This window comes from Oncorhynchus kisutch, unplaced genomic scaffold, assembly GCF_002021735.2.
Source record: "Oncorhynchus kisutch isolate 150728-3 unplaced genomic scaffold, Okis_V2 Okis03b-Okis08b_hom, whole genome shotgun sequence".
NCBI lineage: Eukaryota > Metazoa > Chordata > Actinopteri > Salmoniformes > Salmonidae > Oncorhynchus > Oncorhynchus kisutch.
In genome coordinates this window covers 5,302,292-5,326,569 of record NW_022261980.1, presented here as the reverse complement: position 1 = coordinate 5,326,569, position 24,278 = coordinate 5,302,292, and the positions used below count along the sequence as shown (strand labels likewise).

At 41.6% G+C, this 24,278-nt stretch overlaps 1 protein-coding gene across 1 annotated transcript; it reads right to left on the bottom strand.

The window, feature by feature from the left end:
* Positions 1 to 1,901: 1,901 nt before the first annotated feature.
* LOC116359588 (protein mono-ADP-ribosyltransferase PARP15-like) lies at positions 1,902 to 24,101 on the bottom strand. The gene is made up of 11 exons (XM_031812426.1): positions 23,337 to 24,101; positions 22,862 to 23,098; positions 22,293 to 22,514; positions 18,546 to 18,633; positions 13,842 to 13,976; positions 13,550 to 13,612; positions 7,284 to 7,460; positions 6,690 to 6,896; positions 6,011 to 6,525; positions 5,540 to 5,714; positions 1,902 to 3,188 (listed from the first exon to the last, which is right to left on the bottom strand). The coding sequence occupies exons 1-11, from the start codon at positions 23,484 to 23,486 to the stop codon at positions 2,905 to 2,907; spliced, it is 2,253 nt and encodes a 750-aa protein (XP_031668286.1). The 5' UTR covers positions 23,487 to 24,101; the 3' UTR covers positions 1,902 to 2,904.
* Positions 24,102 to 24,278: the final 177 nt, after the last annotated feature.

Below are 24,278 nucleotides of genomic sequence, written 5' to 3'. Positions count from 1 at the left end.
ATCCTTGGGACGTCCCTACCCTAAACTTAACCCCTACCCTTACCCTTACCCTAAACATTTCAAATGTAATCTTTAATGGGGTAGGGATGTCCCAAGGATCCCGGATCTTCTTGTAACTTTCTGGCGGACTAGATGCTTTCCGGCTTATTGCTGCCACCCACAGGTCAGTTTAGGTGTTATCCAACTGGTATTATCAGAGAGGAAGAGGCGAGATGATAATTGAGATTGCACGGTCAAACTACATCTTTTCATTTGGTTGAATTTTAGTAATTTAGCAGATGCTCTTATCCAGAGCAACTTACAGTAATGAGTACCTATATTTTCATATTGCTTCCTACTGGCCCCCCATGGGAATCAAACCCACAACCCAGGTGTTGCTAGTGCCATGCTCTATCAACTGAGCCACACACATATCAATAAGTGAGTGCAGTGATCTTTTGGTTTCTCAGTTAAGGCAACTTATTTGAAAGTCACCTAGACATATGTTTCTGAATTACAATTAGATATCCTCTGTTCATATACAATGCTCATCCCATTTAGCGTGTTATTTACCCACAGGTAGGTTACTAATAGATTTTTCTCAGCTTCACCTCGCCCAAAGGACGGTAAGCAGGGCAACTCATCCCCATCTTTGCTATAATTGGGACCCGTCTCCATTTCTTCCCTCTCTAATCCTCTGATGGTGTGGTCATCCTTTTATGTGTTATAAACAGACTGGTGCCTTAGCTCTGCAATTGTTATTGTCTTTTAAAGGAGTAGTTAAATAATGGACATGGGTTCTGAGGGGGTATCCAGCGACCTGCTAGGTCAGCATCAAAGTGAAATAAATGATTTAATCTTGAAGGGTAAGGAAGGGTGGGACCCACATTTAAGGGATTTTGATACTTTAAAAACAACTGTGTGGAGTGAATGAATGAATGTGTGTGGGACACTGATAGTGGAATATGTTGTGATGTGAAGATGAACATTAACATGCACATTGCCATGCTGTCTGTCTCTCTTGTTTGTGATGCTGGGAATAACATCCCCGTAACAGTTCAGTTCATCCTAAAAGATGACTCATGCACACAGGATCTACAGTATATGTACATTCAAATAAAACAGGTGTTATAGACTTACCGTGACATCATTGTTGATGAGTGTTGTCAACATTTCTGTTGTCTGTCTTGTCTTGCTGGTTACTGACCGAAACGCGGCAATACATGTGCAGAGGTAATTGTGCGTGTGGATGTAATCTTTTACAAAGATAATGAACATACTAAACTGTATTAGTTTTACTAAGCTACGTGCCTTTCTTCTCTCTGTGATCTCTCTCTGTCCCACAGGTATGGGACACAGAGAGAGAAAACCCACAGACACTCAGCCCTCTGTGGGAAGAGCTTTACGTGTGATTTAGACCTTTACTCCTCACCCAACAACAGCAATGATGGCATGACTGTGTGAGAGACGTCCTCATTAAAAACTGCAGTGGATACAGACACTATGAAGCTTTTCAACCAGACTGGAGACACAGAATCAGTCTCTTTCTACAGTATCTATTTCTATGCTCATTCCTCTCAGGGTCTGAAATGTTGATGTGATTCACACCAAAGTTCAAAGGCGCAATACATTTGCCATTGTTGGTTGTAATTTTCCTGAACCAAATATATTAAACTTTTACAAGTTGTGAAATTATTCATTGGCCTTGCCTAGTTTTTACATTTTCGCCTTAAATCAAAATATTACCAAATCTAAGATGTCTTGATTGCATTAGTATTGCTGTGCCACACCAAAATGATTTCAGGTGCAAACATTTCTTTAAGTTGAATGTACAATAACAGTAGTTCACATCAGTCCACAGTAAATGATCCCCGCCTTTGCCAGGTCCCTCAACACATTTAAAAATGGGGGAAAACAGCATGTTAATGTAATATATTTATTTTAGCTTTATTTTTACATTTATTGTAGACCAACAGAAAGAAGCATTATCACAAGATTTATCAGAACAGTCATATTCACTATTCATTAACCGAAAGGCTTGATAATCCAAATATGTGCATGCAACAAGGCAAAAACCATGGTTTATATGACCCACTTTGTAAGAATTGTGTACTCTGAGAAACGCCAAAGGTTATTACTTTCTTGAAGTGAACATTCACAAAACCTGATGACTTACTGTTCAAGTGAAAACACTAAGGGCTGGTTTCCTGGATAGAGATTATTAAACCTAGTTCCTGGACTAAAAAAGCATGTTCAATGGAGAATCTCCATTTAAATAGCCTTTTAGCCCAGGATTTTACAGAATCTGTGCTGTCTGGGAATGTGATTCAATATTTTTGTGAAGTTGGATGTTCTGGTGATGTTTTAGACATTCAAACAAAGTGGACATGGAATCAGTAAAAATCACAAAACCTTCTAGGCTGAAATTGTTACTATCTAAACATTTTGAGTTTGACTTGACTGAATATTCCAATATAGAGCATGTCACAAGTTTTTTTTTAAATACCAAAAATAGCATTTGAATTATAAAGCAGATCGCACTGGGCACAGACGTCAGTTACATTTCTAGTTTTGATTATATTTGGTTGAGTTGTTAACAACAAATGTCACCATGTCATTGGATTTAGGTTAAAAGTAGGGTGAAAAAAAGACAAAATGCCCTTACGTTGATCTGTTTTTGCAAATCCAATCAGTTTTCCACGTTGATTCAGACGTCTTCACAGATTTTTTGGGTTGAAATGACGTGGAAACAACATTTATTCAACCAGCTTTTGCCCAGTGGGATTTTGGTTTTGGATATTACACTTCAGCTAAACTACATGAGTTACAGATAACTAATTACATATTGACATGTCATTTATGATGTATGATCAAAAAGTTGTAAAAGATCAATACAACGTATTGGCCACATCGCCCCCCCCACCCCTACTTGAAAGTGATCAAGTACTCAGGATATGCCTGACTGTCATGGAAGATTATGAACATGGATGGTGGAGAAACACCATCTGTCACACTGTCATAGAGATTAATACTTGTGGTACTTTTAGTTGGAGGTACTTTCATCCCCGATGTTCCTGTTATGAAATCTCCAGTCAGAACTCGACATAGGTACATGTACTTCTGGCCTTGGGGATCCGGTTTGGAGTATTTGTCAATGGCAGAGTATTCTGCATTTACAGCAAAGTAGGTGCCGTCTCCATACAATGCAGCTGCAAAAAATATTTTGGACCAGTTATGAAATTCTCTAAACCTTTAAATCATTGCAGACTGTAGAAAGCTTATTGCATTTGAATAGAAAATGTGCAAAAACATCATGCCAATATATACAGTGGGGAGAAGAAGTATTTGATACACTGCCGATTTTGCAGGTTTTCCTACTTACAAAGCATGTAGAGGTCTGTACTTTTTTTAATCATAGATAAACTTTAACTGTGAAAGATGGAATCTAAAACAAAAATCCAGAAAATCACATTGTATGATTTTTAAGTAATTAATTAGCATTTTAATGCATGACATAAGTATTTGATACATCAGAAAAGCAGAACTTCATATTTGGTACAGAAACCTTTGTTTGCAATTACAGCGATCATACGTTTCCTGTAGTTCTTGACCAGGTTTGCACACACTGCAGCAGGGATTTTGGCCCACTCCTCCCTACAGACCTTCTCCAGATCCTTCGGGTTTCGGGGCTGTCGCTGGGCAATACGGACTTTCAGCTCCCTCCAAAGATGTTCTATTGGGTTCAGGTCTGGAGACTGGCTAGGCCACTCCAGGACCTTGTAATGCTTCTTACGGAGCCACTCCTTAGTTGCCCTGGCTGTGTGTTTCGGGTCGCTGTCATGCTGGAAGACCCAGCCACGACCCATCTTCAATGCTCTTACTGAGGGAAGGAGATTGTTGGCCAAGATCTTGCGATACATGGCCCCATCCATCCTCCCCTCAATACGGTGCAGTCGTCCTGTCCTCTTTGCAGAAAAGCATCCCCAAAGAATGATGTTTCCACTTCCATGCTTCACAGTTGGGATGGTGTTCTTGGGGTTGCACTCACCCTTCTTCTTCCTCCAAACACGGCGAGTGGAGTTTAGACTAAAAAGCTCTATTTTTGTCTCACCAGACCACATGACCTTCTCCCATTCCTCCTCTGGATCTTCCAGATGGTCATTGGCAAACTTCAGATGGGCCTGGACATGCACTGGCTTGAGCTGGGGGACCTTGCGTGCGCTGCAGGATTTTAATCCATGACGGCGTAGTGTGTTACTAATGGTTTTCTTTGAGACTGTGGTTTCAGCTCTCTTCAGGTCATTGACCAGGTCCTGTAGTGTAGTTCTGGGCTGATCCCTCACCTTCCTCATGGTCATTGATGCCCCACGAGGTGAGATCTTGCATGGAGCCCCAGGCCGAGGGTGATTGACCGTCATCTTGAATTTCTTCCATTTTCTAATAATTGCGCCAACAGTTCTTGCCTTCTCACCAAGCTGCTTGCCTATTGTCCTGTAGCCCATCCCAGCCTTGTGCAGGTCTACAATTTAACCCTGATGTCCTTACCCAGCTCTCTGATCTTGGCCATTGTGGAGAGGTTGGAGTCTGTTTGATTGAGTGTGTGGACAGGTGTCTTTTATACAGGTAACGAGTTCAAACAGGTGCAGTTAATACAGGTAATTAGTGGAGAACAGGTGGGCTTCTTAAAGAAAAACTAACAGGTCTGTGAGAGCCGGAATTCTTACTGGTTGGTAGGTGATCAAATACTTATGTCATGCAATAAAATGCAAATTAATTATTTAAAAATCATACAATGTGATTTTCTGGATTTTTTTGTTTTTTTTTGTTTTAGATTCTGTCTCTCACAGTTGAAGTGTACCTATGATATAAATTACTACATGCTTTGTAAGTAGGAAAACCTGCAAAATTGGCAGTGTATCAAATACTTGTTCTTTTTTACCTTTATTTTACTAGGCCAGTCAGTTAAGAATAAATTCTTATTTTCAATGACGGCCTAGGAACAGTGGGTTAACTGCCTGTTCAAGGGCAGAACGACAGAATTTGTACCTTGTCAGCTCAGGGATTTGAACTTGCAACCTTTCGGTTACTAGTCCAATGCTCTAACCACTAGGCTACACTGTTCTCCCCACTGTAGATCAGAATCATAAAGTTGGATAGAGGGTGCACATTGCCCAAAGCCTGTTTTAGCATAGTCACACCCAGAAGTAGCCAATCAATTACACTCCTGAGAAAATATTTAATAAGTACAGGTTCCAGACAGTAAATCACCAAACTTGGCTTTATACCTTTTAAGACTTTACTGTCCAGCACAGTGGTGGTATGCACCTTTTTTCAATTTATGTATGAACAGACAATACTTTAAAATGGAATTAGCCCTCAATGACGCTGCCCATACTGTCACTGAAGAAGCCATTGCCAATATAGGAGATGAGCTCTCTAGTAGATCTCTATGAGCAGAATGCAATAATTCAAACAAAAGAAAGTATGAGAATTCAAACATTAAAACAGATAGAAACCTCAAATTGTTGGCTTTTCTCTTTCGGTGTTAGCCATTACTTACCATTTTTCCCAGCGTAGCTCCGATTGAAGCCAAGCTCGTTAATCTTATCTATGGTTGTGTGGCAGGCTCCATGGAAGAGCTTCCTCTCATTGTTCTGGTGACCGTTCCTGGCCTCCATGTCTTTCTTCTTGATCTGAAAGCCCCCCCATAGGCTTTTGTTCTGGATCCTCTCAATCTGAGTGAAGAACAACCTTGCATTACACATTAATTGGCTAACTAGACAGTGACAAAGATCTTTCACTATCATAAAGAGGTTCCAGAATCCCTAATATAATGTTGCTAAGCTGTGATGCTTGCACCTATCTAGTTCAATTAAATTGAAAAGGCTATTGTACTTTTTCAACCCCTTGCTGAGTATGTACAAATCATTCCATTCACCAGATCCAGCCATGATCTCAAGAGACTTGTACAAGATAGTTGTAAATAAATAAATATACATGTAACTACTATTGAAAATAGGAGAAGAGAGACCTTTAGAACACTCTTCTTGCAAGTTTCCTCAAATAGTTTTAGGACGTCAATATGCTCTTGGGTTTCAGGTTGAATGGGGAATGACAGACATGGAGTGTTGGCTGGCATGTCATCCCAGTGCTGGGGGACATCTTTAAAAGTCTCTTCGGGCCGGACCTTTTTCAGCATCTCATGGATCTCATTGGAAGCCTTGAGCACGTCTTTGCTGAGGCCCTCTATGGTGACTTTAGCCTCCTCTTGGGAAGATTTGTGAAAACTTATTCTCACGTCCATGGCGGTCTGCATGTCATAGATGTTCTGCAGGTCCAATTCTGATAGGCTGAAGAGGGCTTTGTCATTGATGAGGTTGAAGTCTTGCTCTTTCACGATCAGGTCCTTGATCACTTGCTTGGCATGATCAACATGGGCCTGCGACACACCACAGATGTGGAAGCAAGCAGGATCCATGTCCTGGCTCTCAATTTCAATGACTTCATTCTGTTGTGCATTATCAACTTTCCTTCTGGTAAAGAATGCTGTAAAAATATGAAGATCATGTAGTTACAGTATATTGAGTCCAATAGTTTTAACAGGTTTAAATAACAGGGAATATTCATTTTAAGTACAATCGTAAACCTGACTTTATTTTCCATAAATGATGTACTGTAGATCAAAGTATAGAAAATGAAATATATCATACATAAAACATTTTGGAAGAAGCCCTCCTTTTCCTGAGCGTCAGTGCCTTCCTTTTTAAGCATACTTGTGTGGAAATCAGTAAGCATGGCAGGCTGAAAGATGACCATTCGGACAAGCTTCAGGGAGTTCTGCGACTTCTTGCACACCACTTCCACAACAGCATCCAACATGGCGTCTGCCACTTCACTCGGCTGTATGTTGCCTTGGCCTTGAATGACAGGACACTTTAGTTGGCACACATTGCAAACATGGCTTTGAGATTGAACAAGTGTGAACACATCTTAACAGCCTTACTGTATGTCTGCTGTTAAGTTAATCGGGGCGGCAGGGTAGCCTAGTGGTTAGAGCGTTGGACTAGTAACCGGAAGGTTGCAAGTTCAAACCCCCGAGCTGACATGGTACAAATCTGTCGTTCTGCCCCTGAACAGGCAGTTAACCCACTGTTCCTAGGCCATCATTGTAAATAAGAATTTGTTCTTAACTGACTTGCCTAGTTAAATAAAGGTAAAAAAAAAAGCATTGACTAATGCATACAGACTAAGGTCTCCTTTCAGTACCTCACATGCTCTTTCCCTCCTCTGTTTTTGTAACTTACCCGTGCCAATAGCAGGTAAAGATATGGATGTGAAGTTATTCTGTGTGCACATTTTGAGTGCACCTTCAACAGACTGCTGGATCTTCTTAGTGTCTGTCTGGTTAACCAGGTGGATGATCTTCTTACACTGCAGGTTGCCTGGCTTTGTCATTATCATGCCTTCGTTAGGCTCGGCTCCTGAAAATATACATTGTAGATTTCATTGTAAAGAACTGAGCAAATCGATAATTTCTTGCTTATTTCATGTTTGTTGAATAGGACAGTGAAAGACTGACAATAAAAGTAGGTGAAGATAGCGAACTAGAATAGCAATGGATTGAAATGTGCTTAAATCTCATTCACTAACTGTAAATCTCTCTGGATTAGAGCGTCTGATAAATGACTAGTGTAAATGTAATGTAATGATTTGCATCATAGGCTAACATGAAGCCTGGTTTGTTTCAAGGCAATAGAGTACATCAGTATGAGTCATACATAAAACCTAGCAGTCAAACAGGGAAATGGTTCCAATTGTTTTTCCACCATTCATTTTCCTCATAGTTTTTTTTAGAAACACTTCAAATAAGAGCTGTATTTCGGGTAGGCTTACCCTGGCGTGATGTTTTGATAACCGTGTAAATCTCTCAGGGACAAGGAGATTTTTATTAATATATTTGCCTGTATTTACCTCCCAAAAATAAAATGCTAATTAGCTGCTAATGTGGCTATCATAAAAACTACAAATGCCATGATGATCTGGACAGATTGCCAGATCGAGGCAAAGGTACGAATCTCTGGATTACCTAACTAATGTTAGCTAAATGTAGTAATGAATACATTTGCTACATTTCTTTAAATTGACAATTCTGTGAACTGTCTTATGCAAGTTTTAAATTGACACAATACCTGTTAGCAAAGGTGTCAGCTAGATATGACATGCAGGAGCTTGTAAGGATTGTTACAATGGCGCCGGAGGAGATCGCTGCTGTTTTACAGGCTCTTAACCAATTGTGCTTTTTTGTGTTGTTTTTTTTAACGTTTGTAACTTATTTTGTAATGTTTCTGCCACCGTCTCTTATGAACGAAAAGAGCTTCAGGATATCAGAACAGTGATTAAATCACATCTAACTTTATTTGTCACGTGCCGAATACAACAAGTGTAGACCTTACCGTGAAATGCTTACTTACAAGCAGAGTTAAGAACTAAAGTAAAAAATAATAAAAAGAAACATAATAAAATAACAATAATGAGGCTATATACAAGGGGTACCGGTACTGAATCAGTGTGCGGTGGTACAGGTTAGTTGAGGTCATTTGTAGGTAGGGGTGAAGTGACTATGCAGAGATAATAAACAGTGAGTAGCAGCAGTGTACATGTAGGTAGGGGTGAAGTGACTATGCATAGATAATAAACAGTGAGTAGCAGCAGTGTACGTGTAGGTAGGGGTGAAGTGACTCTGCATAGATAATAAACAGTGAGTAGCAGCAGTGTACATGTAGGTAGGGGTGAAGTGACTCTGCATAGATAATAAACAGTGAGTAGCAGCAGTGTACATGTAGGTAGGGGTGAAGTGACTCTGCATAGATGATAAACAGTGAGTAGCAGCAGTGTACATGTAGGTAGGGGTGAAGTGACTCTGCATAGATAATAAACAGTGAGTAGCAGCAGTGTACATGTAGGTAGGGGTGAAGTGACTCTGCATAGATGATAAACAGTGAGTAGCAGCAGTGTACATGTAGGTAGGGGTGAAGTGACTCTGCAGAGATAATAAACAGTGAGTAGCAGCAGTGTACATGTAGGTAGGGGTGAAGTGACTATGCAGAGATAATAAACAGTGAGTAGCAGCAGTGTACATGTAGGTAGGGGTGAAGTGACTCTGCATAGATAATAAACAGTGAGTAGCAGCAGTGTACATGTAGGTAGGGGTGAAGTGACTATGCATAGATAATAAACAGTGAGTAGCAGCAGTGTACATGTAGGTAGGGGTGAAGTGACTCTGCATAGATAATAAACAGTGAGTAGCAGCAGTGTACATGTAGGTAGGGGTGAAGTGACTATGCATAGATAATAAACAGTGAGTAGCAGCAGTGTACATGTAGATAGGGGTGAAGTGACTCTGCATAGATAATAAACAGTGAGTAGCAGCAGTGTACATGTAGGTAGGGGTGAAGTGACTCTGCATAGATGATAAACAGTGAGTAGCAGCAGTGTACATGTAGGTAGGGGTGAAGTGACTCTGCATAGATAATAAACAGTGAGTAGCAGCAGTGTACATGTAGGTAGGGGTGAAGTGACTATGCAGAGATAATAAACAGTGAGTAGCAGCAGTGTACATGTAGGTAGGGGTGAAGTGACTCTGCATAGATAATAAACAGTGAGTAGCAGCAGTGTACATGTAGGTAGGGGTGAAGTGACTATGCAGAGATAATAAACAGTGAGTAGCAGCAGTGTACATGTAGGTAGGGGTGAAGTGACTATGCAGAGATAATAAACAGTGAGTAGCAGCAGTGTACATGTAGGTAGGGGTGAAGTGACTCTGCATAGATAATAAACAGTGAGTAGCAGCAGTGCACATGTAGGTAGGGGTGAAGTGACTATGCAGAGATAATAAACAGTGAGTAGCAGCAGTGTACATGTAGGTAGGGGTGAAGTGACTCTGCATAGATAATAAACAGTGAGTAGCAGCAGTGTACATGTAGGTAGGGGTGAAGTGACTATGCATAGATAATAAACAGTGAGTAGCAGCAGTGTACATGTAGGTAGGGGTGAAGTGACTATGCATAGATAATAAACAGTGAGTAGCAGCAGTGTACATGTAGGTAGGGGTGAAGTGACTCTGCATAGATAATAAACAGTGAGTAGCAGCAGTGTACATGTAGGTAGGGGTGAAGTGACTCTGCATAGATAATAAACAGTGAGTAGCAGCAGTGTACATGTAGGTAGGGGTGAAGTGACTATGCAGAGATAATAAACAGTGAGTAGCAGCAGTGTACATGTAGGTAGGGGTGAAGTGACTATGCAGAGATAATAAACAGTGAGTAGCAGCAGTGTACATGTAGGTAGGGGTGAAGTGACTCTGCATAGATAATAAACAGTGAGTAGCAGCAGTGCACAAAACAAATGGGGGGGCATTTTATTAATTGTTCAGCAGTCTTATGGCTTGGGGCTGGAAGCTGTTAAGGAGACTTTTGGTCCTAGACTTGGCGCTCCAGTATCGCTTGCCGTGCGGGAGCAGAGAAAACAGTCTATTACTTGGGTGACTGAAGTCTCTGACAATTTTATGGGCTTCCCTCTGATACCGCCTATTATATAGGTCCTGGATGGCAGGAAGCTTGACCCCAGTCATGTACTGGACCATACGCACTACACTCTGTAGCGCCTTGCGGTCAGATGCTGAGCAGTTGCCATACCAGGCGGTGATGCAAACGGTCAGGATGCTCTTGATGGTGCAGCTGTAGAACGTTTTGAGGATCTGGCGACCTATGCCAAATCTTTTCAGTCTCAGTGTTGTGCCCTCTTCATGACTGTCTTGTTGTGTTTAGATCATGATAGTTCGTTGGTGATGTGGACACCAAGGAACTTTAAACCCTCGACCCGCTCCACTTCAGACCCGTCAATGTTAATGGGGGCCTGTTTGGCCCGCCTTTTCCTGTAGTCCACGATCAGCTCCTTTGTCTTGCTCACATTGAGGGAGAGGTTGTTGTTCTGGTACCACACTGCCAGTTCTCTGACCTCCTCCCTATAGGCTGTCTCGTTGTCGGTGAACACTGTTGTGTCGTTAGCAAACCTAATGATGGTGTTGAAGTCATGTTTGGCCCCACAGTCATGGGCAAACAATACTGAGGGAGGTGCTTAGTCCCAGGGTCCTTAGCTTAATGATGAGCTTCGTGGGCACCATGGTGTTGAACACTGAGCTGTAGTCAATTAACAGAATTCTCACATAGGTGTTCCTTTTGTCCAGGTGGGAAAGGGCAGTGTAAGGTGCGATTGAGATTGTGTCATCTGTGGATCTGTTGGGGCGGTATGCGAGTTGGAGTGGGTCTAGGGTATCCGAGAGGATGCTGTTGATGTGAGCCATGACCAGCCTTTCAAAGCACTTCATGGCTACCGACATGAGTGCTACGGGGAGGTAATAATTTATGCAGGTTACCTTTACTTCCTTGTGCACTATGGTGGTCTGCTTGAAACATGTTGGTATTACAGACTCGGTCAGGGAGTGGTTGAAAATGTCAGTGAAGACACCTGCCAGTTGGTCCGTGTATGCTTTGAGTACACATCCTGGTAATGGCCAAGCAGCTTTGTGAATGTTGACCTGTTTAAAGGTCTTGTTCACATCGGCTCCTGAGAGTGTTATCACACAGTCATCCAGAACATGCTTCAGTGTTGCTTGCCTCAAAGCGAGCATAAAAGTCATTTAGCTCGTCTGGTAGGCTCGCGTCACTGGGCAGCTCGTGTTTGGGTTTCCCTTTGTAGTCCGACGAGCATCAGAGCAGGTGTAGTAGGATTCAATCTTAATCCTGTATTGACACTTTGCTTGTTTGATGTTCGTCTGAGGGCTTAGCGGGATTTCTTATAAGCGTCCGGATAAGTGTCCCACTCCTTGAAAGCGGAAGCTCTAGCCTTTAGCTGGATGCAGATGTTGCCTGTAATCCATGGCTTCTGGTTGGGATATGTACGTACAGTCACTGTAGGGACGACGTCGTTGATGCACTTATTGATGAAGCTGATGACTGAGGTGGTATACTCCTCAATGCATTGGATGAATCCCGGAACATATTCCAGTCTGTGCTAGCAGACAGTCCTGTAGCGTAGCATCCACGTCATACTGGCCAATGATTATAATGACGATTCGGATCCATTAGTATGCTAATGTTTACTAGCTGGTCTAACGCATCGTTTCCCATGAAAGGAAGTTAGGCTAGCGAGCAAGTGTTTTAGCCAGGTAGCCTAGGACAGCAAAAACTAAAAGCATGTACTGTATGACAGAATCATAGACCGTTTAGGCAACATGAAAGAGGAGGATGGTATTGGCGGGTGAGTCAACATGTTTTTTCTACTTGCACTCACATACACACCCACACAGAAATCAGTCCCATGGACAGCCACATCATATTTAGCTTACGTTGAGTGGACTAAATAGATTTTGGTATATTTTGGTTGTCACTGTATTACACTAAGTATAGGTGATTAGATGATGTTGAAATGTTGAAGTTGAAATGGTGCTGGTTCTAAATCAATTGTTGTTTAGTTGTTAAAAAATGTCGGAAACTGTCACACCCTAACCATAGTTTGCTTGGTATGTTCTATGTTTTGGTTGGTCAGGGTGTGATCTGAGTGGGCATTCTATGTTGGATGTCTTGTTTGTCTGTTTCTGTGTTTGGGCCTGATATGGTTCTCAATCAGAGGCAGGTGTTAGTCGTTGTCTCTGATTGGGAACCATATTTAGGTAGCCTGTTTTGTGTTGGGTTTTGTGGGTGATTGTTCCGGTCTTTGTGTTTGTTACACCAGATAGGGCTGTTTTTGGTTTTTGTATATTGTTCTATTTTCATCTTTATTAAAGATGTATCACAATAACCACGCTGCGTTTTGGTCCGCCTCTCCTTCAACAGAAGAAAGCCGTGACAGAAACATTACCTTGCTGAACATGATGTAGGTCATGTAACTGTTTGTTAATTTCAATATGTTTTGTGGACAAGCATTAGACCCAATGATATGTTTCTGCTCATGAGCTTTGCTAGGTTACGTCACCAATGTCGCCTACAAGTGTGATTGGGGGATTTCAGTTGGAGTGACAGTTCCTGGAACTGTTCATGTTCACTCTCTTTGGTTGTAATGTATCAATCTAGCTAGATTAGCTGTTTATGCCAGCTATCCATTTTAGTGGTTAATGTTAGCAAGCTTCTAACGGTAAACGCCATTGACACTGTTTGTAGTATAGTTCAAGTTTCATAATACAAACCATGGTTTTGGTTTGAAGCTGTTGCTAGTTGTTTGTTTGAATGAGAAAGTCCCGCGCACCACCAAAACCACTCTGCCCATGATTCCCTCAAAATGTATCACCGAACTGGGAGCAGGCAGAGGTAAACATTGTGTTTGATTGCCTGATGGAGCACTAAACAGCTAGCTGGGCCACCCCAGGACATGTGATTCTGCTTTCTAAAGTGGAGTTGATGTTGTTTACCACTGGGAAACCAGGAGGAGGAAGATACCCAGATGAAAGGGAAGCATAGTGTAACCCTGTGATTGTTATATCTTGTGTTATGATGTCGGGGGTAGAGGCTCTTACCGAGTTGTTGGCATTCAGTCTCCACAGTCGGACCAGCTGCGTCCAGAATGGCTTTAGAAACCCCTGGAGTGGTGTACAGTAGGGATATTTCATTTAGATTTAAAATATGCCCGGCTAAAGCTAGCTCAATGGGTTAATACAATATTCAGTTGGGCAGACATGTCAGGTTTGATACTCTATCAGTTATATGGCAATAATATTTTTTAATCCAAAACTAAACCATATCTACCTTTGTGTTTGCTATTATTTGCTATGTTTCCAAGTGTATGATCATAAATAGAGGTAAGAGTACCTGACTTGAGGCTGAAGGAGGAGTTGGAAGAGTTGACAATGACATCCGTAGTTTCTTTGGTAATGTCCCCTGTGACAGCCTGTACAACCACTCCTGACATCTTTATCTCGTACATTGCTGAACTTGAGGAAGAACCTAGCAGTTGAGAATAAAAGTCATGCTATGGACCATCAACATGATGGGAGTGACCTGGCAGGAATAGGAAGTTGCAAAGACAACATGAAGCACAGAGTATGTAGCAATAACCATAATAAATTATGTTGGCTGAATAACTATCAACTAGGATACATTTTTCCTGGTTTGGTCACAAGGTCAAGAAACTCTCTGGCCCTAATGTATTATAATTCAGGTCACCATAACTATGAAACAACAATAACATTAAAGGATATCTTCACTTTGTTGCATTTACCCTGAAAGTAGTCCATCATCCACAGAGAAACTGTCATACACGGTTTGGATTTGTTTAAATAGCCACTGCTAACTTGGGCTAACACTGCTATGAAAAAAGGGGCAAGCTCAAAGTTGATGACCAAATTCCATAAAATTCCAAATTCCATAAAATAAAATTCATTAATTTGTTGGACACGGTTGTTTGTTGGTTAGCAGTGGCTAATGTTAGCAGTGGCTAATGTTAGTGGCTATTGAAACAAATCCGAAATGCTGATGTCTCTCCTGGACAATGAACTACCCACTGGGCACACTATGTCATTTCAATATGACAATTGGGTGATATTTGGTTGAGACTTTGATAAATTAGATTACAACCTGATATATATTCACCCATTCAAAAAGACAGCTAAATGTTTGTTGAATTCCCAAATGTGCTATTACTGTGCTTTCAACCATTTACAAGCAAAACAAAGTTCAAAATGGAAAAGAAATGTCAGATATTTTGTTGATTTATACAACAACTGAATGTGTTATCACTGATAGCCAAATGAACTGAATTGCATTTGAGGTTACATGATGGTCAATGCTGTTTAAGATTCTACACAGATTATTATAGCAATAGTAGTTATTATAGTTGATAAATAAAGGTTCAATAAAAAGAAAACCAAAAAGTTCAAGTAACCCCAAAATGAGGCCATGGATATTTTACTCATTTTAAGGTTGAATAAATACTGTTACATACGTTTGGAAGATACAGTAAATAGCCTGAAGGTTATCATAAAAGTACTACTGAATCCCCTTTTGTTGTTACACAAAGAAATATCAACATTTGAAGGAAATGTATCTACTTCTTGGATAGTTTCATCTGGCTTAGTCCTATCCTATTTAGATTTTTTAGTTGAGTTGGAAATGTGAATCCCATATATAATTTGTTAACTAATTTGTTAAAATTAAATTAATTTGTTAAATCATTTGAAAATCTTTGGAGGGAGTTGAAAGTCCGTGTTACCCAGCAACAGCCCCAAAACATCACTGCTCTAGAGGAGATCTGCATGGAGGAATGGGCCAAAATAACAGCAACGGTGTGTGAAAACCTTGTGAAGACTTACCAAAAATGTTTGACCTCTGTCGTTGCCAACAAAGTGTATATAACAAAGTATTGAGATAAACTTTTGTTATTGACCAAATACTTATTTTCCACCATAATTTGCAAATAAATTCATAAAAAATCCAATTGAGGTAGTATGTACATGAATGTATAGTTAAAGTCACTATGCATATATGATAAACAAAGAGTAGCAGCAGCATAAAAAGAGTGGTTGGGGGGGGTGGAACAACAATGCAAATGGTCCGGGTAGCCATTTGATTACCTTTTCATGAGTCTTATGGCTTGGTGGTAAAAACTGTTGAGAAGTCTTTTTGTCATAGACTTGGCATGCCGGTACCGATTTCCATGAGGTAGCAGAGAGAACAGTCTATGACTGGGGTAGGTGGGGTCTTTGACAATTTTTAGGGCCTTCCTCTGACACCGCCTGGTGTAGAGGTCCTGGATGTCAGGCAGCTTAGCCCCAGTGATGTACTGGGCCGTACTCACTACCCTCTGTCGTTCTTTGCGGTCAGAGGCCGAACAATTGCCGTACCAGGCAGTGATGCAGCTGTAGAACCTTTTGAGGATCTCAGGACCCATGCCAAATCTTTTTATTTTTCTGAGGGTGAATAGGCTTTGTTGTGTCCTCTTCACGACTGTCTTGGTGTGTTTGGACCATTCTAGTTTGTTATTGATGTGGACACCAAGGAACTTGAAGCTCTCAACCTGCTCCACTACAGCCCCGTCGATGAGAATGGGGGCGTGTTCGGTTCTCCTTTTCCTGTAGTCCACAATCATCTCCTTAGTCTTGGTTACGTTGAGGGATAGGTTGTTATTCTGGCACCACCGGCCAGGTCTCTGACCTCCTCCCTATAGAATGTCTCGTCGTTGTCGGTGATCAGGCCTCCACTGTTGTGTCGTCTGCAAACTTAATGATGGTGTTGGAGTCGTGCCTGGCCACGCAGTCGTGGGTGAACAGGGAGTACAGGAGGGGACTGAGCACGCACCCCTGGGGAGCTACAGTGTTGAAGATCAGCGTGGCAGATGTGTTGCTACCTACCCTCACCACCTGGTGGCAGCCCGTCAGGAAGTCCAGGATCCAGTTGCAGAGGGAGGTGTTTAGTCCCAGGATCCTTAGCTTAGTGATAAGCTTTGAGGGTACTGTGTTGTTGAACGCTGAGCTGTAGTCAATGAATAGCATTCTCACATAAGTGTTCATTTTGTCCAGGTGGGAAAGGGCAGTGTGGAGTGCAATAGAGATTGCATCATCTGTGGTTCTGTTTGGGCGGTATGCAAATTGGAGTGGGTCTAGGGTTTCTGGGATAATGGTGTTGATGTGAGCCATTACCAACCTTTCATAGCACTTCATGGCTACGGACGTGAGTGCTACGGGTCTGTAGTCATTTAGGCAGGTTGCTTTGTGTTCTTGGGTACAGGGACTATGGTGGTCTGCTTGAAACATGTTGGTATTACAAACTCAATCAGGGACATGTTGAAAATGTCAGTGAAGACACCTGCCAGTTGGTCAGCACATGCCCGGAGCACACGTCCTGGTAATCCGTCTGGCCCCGCAGCCTTGTGTATGTTGACCTGTTTAAAGGTCTTACTCACGTCGGCTACGGAGAGCGTGATCACACAGTCATCCAGAACAGCTGATGCTCTCATGGATGCCTGATGCTCTCATGCAGCTGATGCTCTCATGCAAGTGTTGCTTGCCTTGAAGCGAGCATAGAATTGATTTAGCTCATCTGGTAGGCTCGTGTCACTAGGCAGCTCGCGGCTGTGCTTCCCTTTGTAGTCTGTAATAGTTTACAAGCCCTGCCACATAAGATGAGCATCAGAGCCGGTGTAGTATGATCCAATCTTAGCCCTGACGCTTTTCCTGTTTGATGGTTCGTCGCAGGGCATAGCAGGATTTCTTGATAGCTTCCAGGTTAAAGCGGCAGCTCTACCCTTTAGCTCAGTGCGAATGTTGCCTGTAATCCATGACTTCTGGTTGGGGTATGTACGTACAGTCACTGTGGGGACTACGTCATCGATGCTCTTTTTGATAAAGCCAGTGACTGATGTGGTGTATTCCTCAATGCCATCGGAAGAATCCCGGAACATGTTCCAGTCTGTGATAGCAAAACAGTCCTGTAGTTTAGTATCTGCTTCATCTTACCATTTTTTTATAGACCGAGTCACTGGTGATTACTGCTTTAATTTTTGCTTGTAAGCCGGAATCAGGAGGATAGGAGGATAGTTGTGGTCGGATTTACCAAATGGAGGGCGAGGGAGAGCTTTGTACGCGTCTCTGTGTGTGGAGTACAGGTGATCTAGAATGTATTTCCCTCTGGTTGCACATTTAACACGTTGATAGAGTTTTGTAGAACTGATTTAAGTTTCCCTGCATTAAAGTCTCCGGCCACTAGGAGCGCCGCCTCTGGGTGAGTGGTTTCCTGTTTGCTTATTTCCTTATACAATTGCTACATTTGATGTACAGTCACATTCACCGTGGTTGTCTGAAGTATGCTAAAGAGTTCACAGCTGGCAATGACTCATTGCAATTGGTTAATGAGCGTCACCACTCTTTCCTTTCTGGTACCTCAAATTATTGTGATTACCAGCTGAGATAAACTTTTATGAGTTGATTTTACTCCTGGAACAGAGTTTGTCTGAGCAGTATCTTAACATAATCCTAAAACCTACCCTGAGGTTTGTTTTGTCTTAAAACAGGTTTTAATAGGATTTCTAGGACCTTTTCTGAGATGCTTTGCGGATACAGCCCCTGGAGTCATCCCGAAAACCGTCCTTCTCATGAAAACGTCCGTAAAGTCCAAATGGTTTGAGCTACAAACGAATATGACCCTACTATGGAAAGACTCTCACGAACACTGACATGCAAATATTGGCACAATGACTTGAATGGGATTTGTGATACAAATGCAAAAATTTGGAAGGTTTATAGCAACAGTGAACCTATTTAGTTTTAATGTGGTGATCCCTCAATTACAGTGCATTCGGAAAGTATTCAGACCCCTTGACTTTTTCCACATTTTGTTACGTTACAGGATTCAGCTTTTTCAGCCAAATCCATTGCTGACAGGTGTATAAAATCAGGCACACCGCCATGCAATCTCCATAGACAAACATTGGCAGTAGAATGGCCTTACTGAAGAGCTCAGTGACATTCAACATGGCACTGTCATACAGTATATTGGGGGAAACATAATTTCTTAACATACCTTTAATCTTCTGAGTAGACACCGCTGCTGAGCCACCTGAAGTTGCAGACTTGGTTGTGAACCTCTTGTTAAATTCATCAGAGAAAGCCTGAAAATAAAATCTAAAGCCTTTAAAAACACTAAACAGAAAATCATAAATCAATCTGCTAGAACCATGTCGACTCTCCTCCCTAGACAACGCTTACCAGTATATCCTGGCTATCAATGTTATTCAGTCCTGGTCCTGAACCCAAAGGGGTTTGTTCTTACCCAGCACTAACACACCTGATGCTATTACTCTATGTGTGTCAGGTGTGTTAATGCTTGGCTAGGACTTCCTAATCAGTTATAATCAGTGATTAATGTCCACCCCCTGTAGAAAGCGAATTAGCATAATATCTCTAGCTGTTTAAGCTACAGCGGTGTTTGTCAGACCAGGAGACATCCCGAAAACGAGTCTTCCAACAAAAAGATGTCTATGGAAAAATTTGACTCTCATGAACATGATGGTGTTATCAGTTCTGCTGTACGACCCCCACAAGTGTCACAGGGCCCGTCTGAAGGTAACCTGGTACCGGGACGGAAAATTAATGGTAGTGAATAGGGCATTTCCACTGTTAAAAATATATAATAATTTTCCTGAGCTTTCTTATATCTTTCAGATATGACAGACACTTCAAAACACACTTCCTTCTGATTTACACTGAACAAAACTATAAACACAACATGTAAAGTGTTGGTCCCGTGATTCATGAGCTGAAATAAAAAATCCCCAAAATGTTCCGTACAAAAAGCTTATTTCTCTCAAATGTTGTGCACAAATTTGTTTACATCCCTGTTCGTGAGCATTTCTCCTTTGGTAAAATAATTTATCTACCTGACAGGTGTGCAGGGTTGGGGAGTAACAGATTATATGTAAAAACGTAACTGTAGTCCATTACGTTACCAGCAAACATATTGTAATCAGATTACCGATACTTTTGAAAAACTAGATGATTACTTCAAGGATTACTTTTAATCAGAAAGGACTTTCTGTTTTCTCAATGACATTCAAATCAGCATTGAAAAAATATGCACGTTTAAGTTTATCCAATTGAGCGAGTCTGACCACAAGTCAGAGACCACTATGATGACACACGAAATGTGTTTGATGGGTCGCGGGAAAAGAGCAGGAATAGGCTTTTGTAGGCTACAGTCCAAGCTATGTCTTCCAATGGTGCCACTGCTGTTGGCATCCAAAGATGATCCAACTTGAATAAACGCTTGGAGGTAAGGATGACAGTAGTGGTGTAGTCTACGGGGATATGGATATCACTTATTATTGATATCTACAGTTGAAGTCTGAAGTTTACATACACTTAGGTTGGAGTCATTAAAACTCATTTTTCAACAACTCCACATATTTCTTGTTAACAAACTATAGTTTTGGCAAGTCGGTTAGGACATCTACTTTGTGCATGACACAAGTCATTTTTACAACAATTGTTTACAGACAGATATTATTTATTATTTCACTTATAATTCATTGTATCACAATTCCAGTGGGTCAGAAGTTTACATACACTAAGTTGACTGTGCCTTTAAACAGCTTGGAAAATTCCAGAAAATGAGTCAATTGGAGGTGTACCTGTGGATGTATTTCAAGGCCTACCTTCAAACTCAGTGTTTCTTTGCTTGACATCATGGGAAAATCAAAAGAAATCAGCCAAGACCTCAGGAAAAAATGTGTCTACCTGCACAAGTCTGGTTCACCCTTGGGAGCAATTTCCAAATGCCTGAAGGTACCACGTTCATCTGTACAAACAATAGTATCCAAGTATAAACACCATGGGACCACGCAGCCGTCATACCGCTCAGGAAGGAGACGCGTTCTGTCTCCTAGAGATGAACGTACTTTGGTGCGAAAAGTGCAAATCAATCCCAGAACAACAGCAAAGGACCTTGTGAAGATGCTGGAGGAAACAGGTACAAAAGTATCTTTATCCACAGTAAAAACGAGTCCTATATCGACATAACCTGAAAGGCCGCTCAGCAAGGAAGAAGCCACTGCTCCAAACCGCCATTAAAAAGCCAGACTACGGTTCGCAACTGCAGATGGGGACAAAGATTGTACTTTTTGGAGAAATGTCCTCTGGTCTGATGAAACAAAAATAGAACTGTTTGGCCATAATGACCATCGTTATGTTTGAAGGAAAAAGGGGGAGGCTTGCAAGCTGAAGAATACCATCCCAACCGTGAAGCACGGGGGTGGCAGCATCATGTTGTGGGGGTGCTTTGCTGCAGGAGGGACTGGTGCACTTCACAAAATAGATGGCATCATGAGGAATGAAAATTGATGTGGATATATTTAAGCAACATCTCAAGATATCAGTCAGGAAGTTAAAGCTTGGTCACAAATGGGTCTTCCAAATGGACAATAACCCCAAGCGTACTCCCAAAGATGTGTAAAAATGGCTTAAGGACAACAAAGTCAAGGTATTGGAGTGGCCATCACAAAGACCTGACCTCAACCCTATAGACAATTTGTGGGCAGAACTGAAAAAAGTGTGTGCGAGCAAGGAAGCCTACAAACCTGACTCAGTTACACCAGCTCTGTCAGGAGAAATGGGCCAAAATTCACCCAACTTATTGTGGGAAGCTTGTGAAAGGCTACCCAAAATATTTGACCCAAGTTTAACAATTTAAAGGCAATGCTACCAAATACTAATTGAGTGTATGTAAACTTCTGACCCACTGGGAATGTGATGAAAGAAATGAAAGCTGAAATAAATCATTATCTCTACTATTACTCTGACATTTCACATTCTTAAAATAAAGTGGTGATCCTAACTGACCTGAAACAGAGAATATTTTATAGGATAAAATGTCAGGAAATGTGTAAAACGGAGTTTAAATGTATTTGGCTGGTGTATGTAAACTTCTGACTTCAACTGTACATAGCACATTGATTTGAAAGTAATCTAAAAGTAACGGAATGTAATCAGAATACGTTACTGAGTTTGTGTAATCCCAAAATTACATTACTGCAATTGGCATGCTGACTGCAGGAATGTCCACCAGAGCTGTTGCCAGAGAATACAATGTTCATTTCTCTGCCATAAACTACCTGCAATGTCGTTTTAGAGAATTTGGCAGGACGTCCAACCGGCCTCACAACCGCAGACCACTTGTAACCATGCCAGCCCAGGACCGCTACATGTGGGGTGGTCTGGGATGCTGAGGAGTGTTTCTGTCTGTAATAAAGCCCTTTTGTGGGGAAAAACTCATTCTGATTGGCTGGGCCTGACTCCCCAGCGGATGGGCCTGGCTGCCAAGTGGATGGGCCTATGCCCTCCTAAGCCCACATTTGGCTACACCCCTGCCCAGTCGTGAAATCCACCGACTAGGGCATGATGAATTTATTAAAAATGACTGATTACATTATATGAACTGTAACTCAGTAAAATCTTTGAAATTGTTGTGTTTTGCGTTTATTTTGGTTCAGTATATTTTTCCATTTATTAATCTGTTATTTCTATGGGCTAATAGCAGCAAGGCCAAATTCAATGTTTCATAAAATTATTGTTTTATATATTTTTTATACCTACAGGGGTTCTAAAATTCCAAATCAAATAGCTAAATGATCCTTGGTATGACGGTGACCATTTTAAAACAATTCCACATGAGCTTAGAAACCCAGCCCTGGGCCCTTAGACTCTAGGCGGATATTTAGTCAAAGGCATTAAAAGTTTATTTTGACATTATTGCATGTTTTTCTGCTTTCCATACCTGGATAGTATTTGGATCACCTGGGTGGAGGATAAACACAACCTCTTTCAAGTGTTTGTGCTTCTTCTTACTGCTGAACTTGAGCACCTGATCCAGCATAAGTGAAGCCACCAGATCCTTGGGGAATCCTAGGTTTCCTGTGCCGATGGCAGGGAAGGTCATCGAGACTAGTCTCTGCTGCTCTGCATTCCCCAGGCATTCCTCCACAATTCCACTCAACAACTGTGGGATGTCAGGCACAAGATGTTTGTTTTATGTTACCTTTATAAAGAAATTGTAGCAAATGTGTTCTAATTGGTAATTATTGGACCAGGCACTGTAGGTTTTTAGGATTTTGTCCACCACTAAGCCTTTTAGGACTTCCACGTTTGGCCATACTGTGCTGGAAACAGACTGGGTTCCTTTCAAAATATTGAATTGTACAAATTAAAAAATGTACAATACAAATTGATTGAGACAAGAATAGGCTGTTCAAAACGACCCGCTTAACTTGGAAAGGTTATAGCAGCATTTGACATAATGTTTTATTTGATCTAAGAAGTCAGTGAGATATGTGGACAGCTTTCTACCTTCTGTGCTGCACCTTTCCCTTGATCCCACTTAGGGGCAATGGTATGAAACACCAGCTTGCTCTTAAGGTTACAACCATCAGTGATGATGACTGCTCCTTCAGCAGCACTGCCAGTGGGCCCCTGTTCGTTTATCAGGTCTTGAAGTCGGGGTCCGGCAGCTTTTAGGATGGCATTCGAGACTGCTCCGCTATGAAGTAGCAGGTCTAGACCCACTGTGTTCACAACCACCTGAGTCTGTAACAGACAAATACATATATTCTATAGATCTTTTAGTTGCACTGCATAGTTAATGTCTGGTTTTAAATGAGTTGGGGATTTAATTCAATGACAATTATTAATGTATGACATTTAAGTGCCCAATGGTAATCTCTGATGCTGTATATTCTGTTTTTAATTCATCTAAATTGAATGAAGAATGAACTAAGACAACTGAGGACAAAACCAGGAAAAGGGTGCAATAGTGATAGTTTACCATAGCATCCTGGATGTTCCCTTTCATCAGGATGATTGTCAACCCCTCTTTGGTCTGCACTCTGTCAGAACCATCCCTGCTCTGAATCAGTCCTATGCTGGTTCTGTGTCGAGAAAGTTGGATGATTATGTCGCTGAAGACTTTTTCCATGGCTCCCAAACCCCTTCTGATCTGTGTCCTCCATAGCCTGGACCTTGTGGTCAATCCTTTTCAACCAGATGGACCACACAGCCTGTCTGTCTGAAGACGTCTTCAACATACATGGCCTCCTTTTCCTGGAAGAGCCTTCTTTCCGCCCAGGCTTGGAGACTCTCAACATATCAAAGATGTTGAGGATATGAAGTTTTGAAAAAAGTCCATGCAGTCCTTGACATAAACCCTGATGCCGCTAAGGCCAAATGCGCCTTATCTTTGAAAGACACTTTTACTGTGTCTTTAACCTTATCAGACCAAGCATTTTTGTTGTGTTCCTCGATGAATTTGACAATGGCCTTAGACTTGACCTCAAGAGTTTCATCAACTGGAGTATTCTGACATAAGTACTCATCAACTTGTTTCCGGACTGAATCAACAGTTTGCTTATAGCCAGATATTACCACTTGTAGACTTGGATACACACCAGGTGTCCTGATGATGAATTTCTTTGATGGAGTGTTGAAAGCTTTCTCCAGATCAGTGACAAGGTCTTGCCACTCCGACATCTTCAGAACATTAGAGTCTTCAACATCGATGTCTTGTGAAATCAAAAGGGTATCTAGTTGGTTTCTGCTTCGCTCAGAACCTCCTCTGAGACAGCCAGGAGCTGTACTCCCTTTCTTAGTTCTAGTCCTGCATTAATCCCTTGTGAGGTGAAAAGGGAACTGGTAACTGTTCTCTCGTCTCCCTCATAGTTCTTCTGCAGAAACTCAAAGACATAGTTGTCTAATTGCACCATCCTCCGTT

Excerpts from the sequence above, each read along its gene's own strand:
- LOC116359588 (XM_031812426.1), bottom strand. The coding sequence starts at position 23,486 with ATGGAAAAAGTCTTCAGCGACATAATCATCCAACTTTCTCGACACAGA. Across the intron at positions 23,099-23,336 it reads GGAACATCCAGGATGCTATG|ACTCAGGTGGTTGTGAACAC; the intron begins GTAAACTATCAC and ends TGTCTGTTACAG. Across the intron at positions 7,461-13,549 it reads GACTGAATGCCAACAACTCG|GAGCCGAGCCTAACGAAGGC; the intron begins GTAAGAGCCTCT and ends GTATATTTTCAG.